General features: G+C 41.4%; 1 protein-coding gene across 4 annotated transcripts in view; it reads left to right on the top strand.

Annotated features, from left to right (window-relative positions):
* LOC143276245 (sideroflexin-2-like) overlaps positions 1-7,839 on the top strand; it is a 31,524-nt gene extending 23,685 nt beyond the window's left edge. Inside the window, exons 11-12 of one of the 4 annotated variants that reach the window (XR_013053531.1) lie at positions 39-6,486; positions 6,656-7,839. Coding sequence is in view for 1 of the 4 variants with exons in the window: in XM_076580721.1 (XP_076436836.1) it covers positions 39-150 (112 nt within the window). In the remaining 3 variants the exon portion in view is untranslated. Of the gene's footprint in view, positions 1-38 lie in introns of all 4 variants that reach the window. The other 3 variants (XR_013053530.1, XR_013053529.1, XM_076580721.1) reach the window with 3 other exon arrangements.
* The last annotated feature ends 4,419 nt before the right edge of the window (positions 7,840-12,258 follow it).

Genomic DNA, 12,258 nt, shown 5'->3' with positions numbered 1-12,258 from the left:
TCTCCTTTTTTTTTTCTTCTCTATTTTTTGTTGAACAGTTCCATCAAGACGGAGAAATTGAAGCTGATGGATTCCAGCCAGTTGGAGAAGCTGCGACAGACCAAGGGAGACAACATGCCCGACACCCTTTACTTCAACAAAGGCCTCTAGAGCTGGTCACAGTTCTCCTTCACCAAAGACTGCAGTGCTAAACACTCACGGCTTGCTGCCTCTAGTGCTTCCAGAATGTTCTGTGAATTTTCCAGTTAGCAAGGTATTCTGGAATTTTATCATCTGTCTTCCAAAAAAGAGCTCTCAACAGTCTCTAAATGTACTAGTTTATGATGCTGTCTGGAATTTAACATCCATCTACTGATGAGAGTCTCTCAAACTCTCTGCTTATTAATTCCCACAAGAAGCATGTGAAAGCTTCCATCATTTCTTTTAACATGGATCTCCTGTTTCAGCAGGGCTGTCTTGATTTCTCTGTTAGTTTCTCCTTCAGCAAGCACTGAAGCTTACATACTCTGCTTCAAGATGGGCCTTGGAATTTTCAGTCATTGATTTGCTCTGTTTAAAGCCTCCATCAGACCACAACGAAGCATATCATACATACTGTTTGTGGCATGGATACACAGTAAATCATCCTGTGGTTGGTTGTTTGTTGTTGTTGTTGTTTTTAACATATGGACACCACTAGAGTCAGAATGCAGCATTGTATGTTTTATTTCTGAATTCCTAATGGATGTGAATTTCAAATTTCTCTGAACAGAAGAGAGGGAATTTCCAATTCCCCTGATTGGGAGAGCAGGAATTTTCAATTCTCTTGAAGGGGAGGGCAGGAATTTCAACTTTCCCTGGATCAGAGTCCAGTTTGACTTCAAAAACGAGCTTTCAATCGTTGTTTTCTTTTTAGAGCAATATTGCGACAGGATTCAGTTTATTCATGCAGTGGCAATTCCAAATCACTTACAGAGTGAGACGATAGAAGATTTAGTTTATTCTTTTCCTGGCTGTACAGATCAAGCCATGGAAAGCAAGCTTACAAATGTAGTTTTCTTTGAAAGTAATCTTTTGACATGTTTCTAGTCTATCCAGTGGCAATTTCATATCAGATCAGATCTCATCTTTCCCAGTACACAACAAGTCATGGGAATTACCATAAACTGTCTTGAAAACAGCTAGTATCCAGTAAACACTCACCCCCAGTTAGGGTTAAAAACTGTGCATTGTAAATGCCCACCCACCACTTTGGAAAAGAAAAAAAAAGAAAGAAAATTTCATGAACTGAAAAAACAAAACAAAGAAAGAACATTTCTCGAACTAACGATAAATCAGTTTGCTGTTGTGATCATGTTGCTTTACAAACCAGTGAAGATTCAGACCTAGAGAAAAAGAACAGAATGCGTGCAAGAGATGCTGATGCATCACTGGAGAACCAAGTGAGAGCAAGATGTGATTCCATGGTGCAGTGTCTGTCTTCAGTGGCCGTTTCGTTCTCTCTGTCAGCCCAGGCATTGCTGTGTGGTGACACCGGCCCCTGTAAAAGTAAAGTTCCAAGTAAACACCCACCCCCAAATTTGGGGTGAAAAAAAATGTATATATTTTTTATTCCCTTGCAGTGAAGGTTATATTAGACCAGAAAACGTATACCAAATTCCAGAAAAGGTCATCACCATCACAAATATGGAAAAAAAAAAGCAACAGCAAAAAATCACACCACGTAATCAGTTTTCATAAAAAAATTAGTGACGCATTGTACAGTAGTATACAAAGCATACGTACATTAACATTGACTGGATCACTTCACATAAGTTATATCATACATTTTTGCAAGGGATTTTATCCCATGACACACACACACACACTTGTAACCACCCACTTCTGTACACCCCCTCCCTCCCCTCCCTCACACACTCATACCAAACTTTGGGGTGAAATTTGTGCAAAGTGGGGGTGGGCATTTACAAGGTAGTTGACGGTGATGAAAAGGGACTGCACTCTCCTCCTCTGGTGTCTGGGCAAAAGAAAAATGTGAACAGGAAAGAATGTTACCATGTGTATGCAGATGTGTTCCCAGTTTCAGTGAGGGCTTCTGGATTTGGATATCAATTTTCTTTGAGGAGAAAGAATATTCAGTATTTATGAACATATGCTTATTTTTGGACAATGCAAATAAGAAGGTGGGAAGGAGCAGATTTTATTTTCCTTTGGTTGTTGATGAGAACGAGAAAATGGAGAAGTTTGAAAATTTGATAGGACTGTTTCTTCATTTCACCCCAGTGGGTATTTCAGATTGTCATACATAGAAAACATGGTTTGTGTCTTCACCATTAGTTAATTCCAGTGGACTTCCTTTGGGAGAATTTTCTTAATTTCACTCTGTAGATATTTCAGATTATCATACATGGAAAGTTATGGTTTGTATGTTCATCAGTAGTAAACTACAGTGGATTTCCTTCAGGGGAATTTGATATTTCTGTTTATCTCAGCTTCAGCAGTGACATTTATATAAACAGAGACCAACAGTCAAACTGAGCAGAGGAGATGAACTGCATGCATTGTAACCAGTGTGCCTTTATTCAGATTGTGCCATTTGTTTTCATTTTTTTTTGTCTGTGTCTGTCCCATCTGTCTCCTTCTCTTTCTTTCTCCTTTGTGGTTTGTTTTGTCTGTCTGTCTTTCTCCTTGTCTCTCCATCTTTCTGAGACACACTTTAATACTCTGTGTGTGTGTAAGTGTGTGTGTGTGGATCATGCAGTATTGGGATGAATGATACTGACAGATTGTATTTCTCAACAGTCATGTATCTTATCTCATATTTTGTGGTTTTGTATGATGGAAGTTTACAGCTGCACAGCTACACAAATACTCTCACAAAATTGAACAAATGCACAAAGCTGCTGCTTCTGCCACTTGCTTTTGTCTCTGTGTGTGTATGTGAGTGTGTGTGTGTGTATGTGTCTCAGCATAGTAGTCTCAATTCCACCAGTTGGCTTTACCAGGGTCGAACCCAGGTCCCTCATTTGAAAGTCTAGCTCTCCACCCACTCAGCTATTGCACTGGTCCTCTTAAGAGACCCAAGTTACAGAAAAACACACAGCTGCTTAAAACCAGAAAGATATACTTACCTGAACAGCTTTTTTTCCTGGAAAGTTTGTATGTGTGAGTCTTTGTTGTTCTGAAATCTGATCGTTTCTGTTTTAACAGCCATCCACTGAGACATTTTTTTGAATAGATATTGTATTGAATAATAACAATAATAATAATAATGATATTTATATAGCGCTGAATCTTGTGCAGAGACAAATCAAAGCACTTTCACACCAGCCATTCACACGCATGCATAACTCTAAAACTGGAGAAAGTGAGGACAAGAAAGGCAGGGAAGGGAGGCTGTCTTGGTAAGAGGTGACTTGAAAGAGCCGAGTGCAGAGACCTGATGAAGCGGAAGAGGAAGTTCATTCCAGTGAATACATACATGTGTCTGTCTGTGTCTGCTGGGTTTTCTTCTTGTGTGTGTGTGTGTGTGTGTGTGTGTGTGTGTGTGTGTTACTAAATAGTTTTTGCTTTCATGGTCATACACTTTGTGTTTGTTGCTTTTTTTTTTATCAGGGGCGTGGGAATATTTCATTTTATGGTACATTCTGTAGAAAGTATATTACACTGAATACATAGAACAGGAAGATGGTTCTTGCAGTTAGTTGTTTCATTTGGTTGCTGACAGTGTTGCGAGAATCAGAATCAGAATTTATTCAGAGACCAAATCCCTCTGTGATGGGGTGTGAACAAAAAAGCAAGATGTTGTGATGGAGAGTCTGAGAAATAATCGTTATCATTGTTGCAGAGAATATATTGAATACATAGATAGGAAGATTCTTGCTTAAACAAAGTAAGATGGTGTGATATAGAGTCTGAGAAATAATCATTGTTGCAAAAAAATTTTGTTTTTAATACACAGAATGGAAGAATCTTGCTTTTTCTTGTCTTACTCAATTGTTATGCTTTATTGTGTTGATATTTGGTCTCTGAAAGTGTGACGATGAGTCCGAGAAAGATGATCATCATCATTATCATTATTGCTGTTTAAAGACTGAGAATTGAGTATCATTATCATTATTCCTGTTTAAACATGCTGTTTAAACATGCTGCCAGATGATGGCACAGGCTAAAAAAGATTGTGATAAAAAAACCAATTCTAACTACAAAAACCTGGAGGAAAAAGAAAAAGTGGAACAGAGAATGACCAACATTATAAGTGTATTACAAATCATAGAATTACCATTCTCTGCAAATTTTCACCAGAAGAATACTAATTTAGATCAATTATAAGGCACTACTTTTTCGCCTTATCATACAGTGATGCCTAATGTATGGTTAAATCTGTCGACATGCTGACATAAATAAATCAGAATGGTATCAAGTTGACATCCAAACCCAAAAGTTTGACATTAGTGGTGATGAAATGGATTGAAACCTTCCCATGAATCACAATAAAAATGGCTCACAAACAGTTGCACAATGAAGTAGGGACAGGAGAGATTCAATTAAGATTGATCAGTCTGTAATGTGTTACAATTTTAGTGTTACCAACATGCAGCCTGTTTTTGTATGATTATCTTAACAATCTGCAGTGTCATATGGTATGACAGTTATCAGTCAGTCTGCAGTATGTTATGGTCTAATTATGTTATCAGCATGTAGTGTGCTGCTTTCAATTTGCTGTGCATTGTGAATTAATCATGTTATCAATCTGCAGTGTGTTTTGACATAATCTTGCAAAATGTGTTGTGGTGACTGTATGAAATAGAAGATATTGGTATTGGAACCCTTTTTGGGGGAGTGTGTGTGTGTGTGTGTGTGGGTGGGGGGGGTGTCTTTAGATGGTTTGTTTTGGAGTTTTGTTTTCTGTTTTTTTTTGTGTGTGTTGCTTTGCTTTACTATGATTTGGTTTGGTTTGTTGGGTTGTTGCTTTTGTTTAGTTTGTGTGTGTGTGTGTGTGTTGCTTTGCTTTACTATGATTTGGTTTGGTTTGTTGGGTTGTTGCTTTTGTTTAGTTTGTGTGTGTGTGTGTGTGTGTGTGTGCTTAGTCTATTGTGTTGATGTCCAGGACAGATTTAGAAAACCAGTTAATGGAAACAAACAAGAGAGTGTTGGGTTGAATGTGGCCACTCTTTTGATCTCCAAAGGTAACATCTGCGTCAGTACATTATCCAACACCTGTTAATGCTGTCACTTTTGTTTTTAAAAAGTTCCATTATCCACTTCATTTTTTTCACATGTTGCATGTACTGTTCTTGTGCAGTGCATAATAATTCATTCAGTTCCTTGCCTGAAATTTCTTGAATACACATAAATTTAATCACCAACTGTTCAGTTGCTCAAGAGGTTTTGTATATTGCATCTTATCCATTGTTCAGTTTGATCAGATTGTAGATCTGTAATAGTGCTTGTGTTCTTTTCCTTCATTTCTTTTTCTTTTTTTGAACAATTATCTGTCAAAGTGTGTATTTGTGTTTTGTGTGCTTGAGTGTGTGTATGAGAATAGACATGAACGTTGGCAGAGCATGTCTTATAGGAAAAGATGATACAAAGAATTTTTAGAACATATCATTTTCTGAGACAATTGAGGTTTAAAAACAATCTCTCATTTTCTGCCACATTGTTTTATTTTTATTTTCTGTCATTGCTGTTATTTATTATTTCAGTATTATTATTATCTTCCCTTACTTTCTTCAGTAATATGTACTTCAGGACTGTTTTGAAGGAGATCAGTTGAATAGATCAGTTCAGACAATTACTTATGAAAGTGTCATAGATGTGTTGTTATGGCCACATTTTTGTAAATCTCCAACAGAACATTGTAAATGAGATCTGAACTTTGGTTATGCAGATCATGAACGTTTTTCCACACACATGTATTTGGATCGCAACAAAATTATTGTTGTGATATGTACATGTAGGTTTGAGAAAAATGAGTGATTTTTGTTGTTGTATAGAATGTTATGCATACCATCAACTGCACACAGGGGTCTTACACACATTAACACAGACATGTGCGCGCACATGCACAGAGTTCATAATTTCATTGTTAACTTTTAGGGTAATTGTATTGAACCACAGAACTTTGCTATTTTTTTAATTCCTTGTAATCGATGTAAAGTCTGCCACAAAGTTTCCTTTTGATTGTAATCTTTCTTTTTTTCTTTGTTTGCAACCATATATGCTGAATATTTTCATGCTGTCAATTCACACACTTCCACCACCCCATCCCAGCCCCCAACACAATACTGACAGTGATCATGGGATCTTTAACATGCATGGAGGCTTCATGGCAAGGTCAGGCGTTGGACCTCTGATCCAGTGTTCACCAGCGATCACTGTTCCTGCATGCTGTTGTGACCTGGGGAAAGGCGCTTTACTCCGATTAACCTCACTCCACCCAGGTGTGACTGGGTACCTGGTGTTGATTGGGAAAGACACTCTGATTAACCTCACTCCACCCAGGTGTGAATGGGTACCTGGTGTTGATTGGGAAAGACACTCTGATTAACCTCACTCCACCCAGGTGTGACTGGGTATGTGTGTTGATTGGGAAAGGCACTTTACTCTGATTAACCTCACTCCACCCAGGTGTGAATGGGTACCTTACTCTGATTAACCTCACTCCACCCAGGTGTGACTGGGTACCTGGTGTTGATTGGGAAAGGTTCAAACAGCAGAAGTGGAGGGTGAGGCCTGTGCTGAGCTCTGGACACAGTGAATTTGAACTCACTGCCCCGATGGCCTTAAAATACTGGGACCTTTAACTTTTTCAACCTTTAAAACCACAGTCATGTGCACACCAGGATGCCTACTTGGGTAGAGCTAACTGAAAGCTGCCTTTAGGCGCTCATCATTCATTTCCTGTGTCATTCAGTCAGGCTTCAGTCATGCGTGCGCATGCACACACACACACACACATTAGAGTGGATTTTACTCTTTGAGTTGGGGTAGATTAATCCATTCAGTTCAGCTGACAATGGTGATTGTCTCTAGTCAGTGGAGGCACAATAAGCCTGCATGAGAATCAAAATATTTTAGACAACACAGTCAACTTTCATCATTATCTTGGGGAGTTTGATTTTTTTTCTTTGGGTCAGTTGTCTTGTTTAGTACTTTCACCCCAGATGCCTCTTTCTTGAGATTGGTAAAATGATATTATGAAAAAAATATAGGGAATTTTGTTGTTTTTATATTTCATCTGTTTATTTGTTTTGATTGTTTTTCATTAATAGCCACATGGTCTTGCTTTTTAGATTTTACAAATCCCTGAAAGAGGAGTATGGCTGCCTACATGCCGGGGTAAAAACTGTCATACATGTAAAAGCCCACTCGTGTACATACGAGTGAACGTGGGAGTTGCAGCCCACAAATGCAGAAGAAGATTTTATGAAAATATTACAAATTGGTGTTTGTATCAGACATGCATCTTTTTGTTTTGTTGTTTTCTACTCACATGCTTGAGATTAATGTTTTATACTCATGTGCTTCAGATACATATGGAAATATTTTGAACTTTGATAGTGAGAAAATATGAACAGTACACAACAGCTGGTGGTTGTTTTTTTTATGTTACAACCTGTTGCAGTTGTGATTTAGATCATCTTCTGAGACTTGACAACACTCTCGTCTTTTGTGGCTGGAATTTGTTAAAGTGTATCAGGACATTCTTAATTCCTATGAAATATTTGTTCTTGGGTTTTGCGGCTATTTGATGTTTTAGGTTGTGCGCATGTGTTTAACCAGTTGTATCAGTGATCCATTTACTCAGACTTTTGAAGTGATGCATATTTGAAATAAAAGGACTTGTGATTCTAACTAGCAGCAGACTCCAGATTCTTTTTTCTTTCACTTTCTCCGTTCTGAGAATGTCATATGTATGTGAATCGAAAAATCAGTGGGCACATGCATACACACACACATGTAAACACAAACACACATGTATGTATGCACACACATGCATACACACACTCTCTATCTATCGGTCTCTCTCTCTCTCACACACACACATGCTGGTGCAGCATATAATTACTGTCACCAGGCATATATCATTGTTGGCAACGGTATGTGCCAAGACCCATGGCATATTTTATGGCCAGTCTTTAGAGCAGACAATTCAAGAGATGATGGCAGTATTCACGATGGTTATGACAATCACAGTCATCATCATGACAAAAGATCCAGAGGAGACAGAGCTTGTGTGTGTGTGACCTGTGTTTATAAATATGAGCATGCGCGTTGTCTGTGTGAGCGTCAATCAGACGCAGAACCAGAATCTTATATATACATGTTATGAAAACCATAAAGGGAGACAGAATGACCAAGTGTAAAACCAACCAAATCAGCTTGAGAGAACCAGCCGCCGTGGCGAAGTGGTTAGCGTCAGCAGACTGACGGCTGGGAGGACGTGGGTTCGAATCCCAGCAGAGGTGGGTTTTTTGGTCCGTGGCCGGCTCCTACCCAGAGTTGAGTGTGCTGTGGGCTTAAATGGGGAGACTGGGACCACACAGTCGAGTGTCATCCACTTCAAGGATGCATCTTTGGGTGTGTTGCTCTAATTACCTGACCAACAATGCAAGTGTCTGTATCTCTCAGGCCTGGTTTATGCTGGAATATCATTATGACAGGAAGCGTAGAGTACAGCCTTGTCACGCACTCCCAAACCAAAATGGACCTCCATAGCAACATTGTCATCCTCCTACTTCATCATCATCAATATGCACAAAACATGGTGACCTCAGTTTCGATACCCCTCCACTTCCGTGTTTGGGGTAAGTCCTGTCAATGTCTTCAGTGTCGGCAGCTTCATGGGAGGCTGTTTGAGGGACGTGGTGGCGGTCCCTGCTCTGGGAGGGACGCTCACAGTCTGGCTCTGTGACTAAGCCATTATTGTCGTTAGTCGGGGGCTTTGTAGGTGGTGTCCTAAGTATACTGAATCACAACAGGCACCACTGAGCACCACCGAAGTGACTCAGCAGCAGTGCAGGATCTCCTCTGGTGTGTGGCCTGGCGACCTAACATCGATGGCTCCCTGCGGACTGCCGACACTGGAACTGTGGTGTGGTCGTGTATAAGGGAATCTAAATGAGCGGCATGGGAGTAATGCCACTGAAACGGTGCAGATGACGGGGCAGCAAAAAACAACAACAACGAAAAAACAAAAAAAACTTTGAGATGTGTGAATTATAATGAGATGTATAAACAAAAGGTCAAAGGTCTGTCCCATAGTCTTCTGGCACAGGGGCAGTGAATTCACATCGTGTTCAGGAAGGCGGGGCCCGGTCCTCTCCTTGCACCCTTTCAGCCTTCCCCATTGGAAGTCAGGTACCCATGCACACCTTGGTGGAACGAAGAAAACAACAGTCCAGTGCCTTCCTCAAGCACACAGCACCATGCACACCTTGGTGGAACGAAGAGAACAACAGTCCAGTGCCTTCCTCAAGCACACAGCACCATGCACACCTTGGTGGAACGAAGGAAACAGTCCAGTGCCTTCCTCAAGCACACAGCACCATGCACGCCTTGGTGGAACGAAGAGAACAACAGTCCAGTGCCTTCCTCAAGCACAAAGCACCATGCACGCCTTGGTGGAACGAAGAGAACAACAGTCCAGTGCCTTCCTCAAGCACACAACACCATGCACACCTTGGTGGAACGAAGAAAACAACAGTCCAGTGCCTTCCTCAAGCACACAGCACCATGCACACCTTGGTGGAACGAAGAGAACAACAGTCCAGTGCCTTCCTCAAGCACACAGCACCATGCACACCTTGGTGGAACGAAGAGAACAACAGTCCAGTGCCTTCCTCAAGCACACAGCACCATGCACACCTTGGTGGAACGAAGAGAACAACAGTCCAGTGCCTTTCTCAAGCACACAGCACCATGCACACCTTGGTGGAACGAAGAGAACAACAATCCAGTGCCTTCCTCAAGCACACAGCACCATGCACACCTTGGTGGAACGAAGGAAACAGTCCAGTGCCTTCCTCAAGCACACAGCACCATGCACACCTTGGTGGAACGAAGAGAACAACAGTCCAGTGCCTTCCTCAAGCACACAGCACCATGCACACCTTGGTGGAACGAAGAGAACAACAGTCCAGTGCCTTCCTCAAGCACACAACACCATGCCGATTTGCTTCCCTGAACCCTGGTCACTGGTGTCAACTCTTGATCAAAAGTCCAACACCACTGATTCTGCCACAGTGCCCCCCGCTGTTGTCTAGATCATAAAAACAAATACAGAAAACAAATGTGTAGACCAGATGAGCCATCTATTGCTGCTCCGTCACTGTCGTGGATACTTTTTATCAGCAGTAAGGGTGGTACCAACAAAAATGTTTTTAAAAAAAAATCCAAACACATTGATACAATCAGGATGCACAGTCTTGTTTAATTATAGAATAATAGTTCACAGCCAAATCTGCCATTTATTGCCTTGTGATTGTCAACACATTTGATACAATCTAGACACATAATCAAATTTATTTCTGGAGATTAATGGTTTAAGCCAAATCAGCTATATATTGCATTGCCACTGTCACTTGTTATCAGCAGTAAGGGGAGGTAGCGAAGAAGACCACTTTAACTGAAGAATTCAAACAGGTTTCTGAAGCCTCCAACAGGAGAAAATTCTGTGCTCAGTTTAGCACCAAGACTTCAACAATATAAAACTAAACAGACACACAAACACAAATACAGACAGACAACACACTGGAAGGTAGACAGATAGACACACTGACAGACACAGACAGACAGACAGACACAGGCAGACATACAGACAGACACAAACACACAGACAAACAGACACACTGACAGTCACATACAGACACACAAACACAAGACATACTGACAGACACACAAACAGACAGACACACTGACAGTTTCAGTTTCAGTTTCTCAAGGAGGCGTCACTGCGTTCGGACAAATCCATACACGCTACACCACATCTGTTGAGCAGATGCCTGACCAGCAGCATAACCCAACGCGCTTAGTCAGGCCTTGAGTGCATGCTTACATATTTGTGTACCTATGAAAGTGGATTTCATTTTACATAATTTCGCCAGAGGACAACACTCTCGTTGCCATGGGTTCTTTTTCAATGCGTCAAGTGCGTGCTGCACACGGGACCTCGGTTTATCGTCTCATCCGAAAGACTAGACGCTCAGTTTGATTTTCCAGTCAAACTTAGGAGAAAGGGCGAGAGCGGGATTCGAACCCACACCCTCACGGACTCTCTGTATTGGCAGCTGAGCGTCTTAACCATTCTGCCACCTTCCTCCTGACACTGACAGACACAAACAGACAGACACAATGACAGACACAAAGACAAACGAAGCAACATTTGACACCACAGTACTCCTCCCTTTCTTCTCCTTCATTTGAAAAACAAACAAAATACTCCAAGACCTTCTGCATTGGTGTGCTCCAACTCCCACATTCACTCATATGTGCCAGTAGGATTTCATGTGTTTGTCCATTCTTTATATAGCCACTAAGGCAGCAATATTCTGTTTTCGGGGGTGTGATTGCTGTGTATACATGTTCTAGTTTCCATAAGCCACTGAACACTGACATGGATTACAGGATCTTTAACAAGCATACTTGATCTTCTGTATACATACACACACGACAGGGGTTCAGGCACTAGCATGTCTGCACGTATGTTGACCTGGGAGATGGGGAAAATCTCCACCCTCCACCCACCAGGTGCGATGAAACCAGGGACTGAACTCAGGTGACAATCCAGTGCTCTGTCCATTCACCCGCTGCACCCGTCGCCTCCAAGGTCAAGGCCTCTCCTGTTGGAATTCTGAACAGTGAAACGTTTGTCGCACAGAACCGAAAGAAGCCATTTTGTTCCCAGTGGACAGCAGCACCAACACTGCAGGAGGTGGAAGGCAGGTGTAGCTGTGTGGGGGAGGGAGAGTCAGGCTGCCTTTCCTTCTGGCTTCGTGAACGGAAACTTCCATGTTCATTGGTATCCAGAGGTGAGCGTTCACATCACTGTGTTTATGTGTATGGCCTTGCCATGCAGGCAGCCATACTCCAGTTGTTTTTGTAGGGGTGGGGAGTGCATGCTGGGTAGGTTCATGTTTCCACAACCAACTAACAGAATCTTTGACATGTGTATTTGATCTCTTTACATGTGCATGCACATAAAGAAGACCGAAGCACAAGCAGATCTGCTTATCTGTTAACATGTGAGATCAGAAAAAAACAACCTCCACTCCC

The sequence above is a fragment of the Babylonia areolata genome, chromosome 31 (assembly GCF_041734735.1).
Source record: "Babylonia areolata isolate BAREFJ2019XMU chromosome 31, ASM4173473v1, whole genome shotgun sequence".
NCBI classification, from domain to species: Eukaryota; Metazoa; Mollusca; class Gastropoda; order Neogastropoda; family Buccinidae; genus Babylonia; species Babylonia areolata.
The sequence above is the reverse complement of the archived record's forward strand: the minus strand, read 5'-3'. Positions and strand labels throughout refer to the sequence as shown.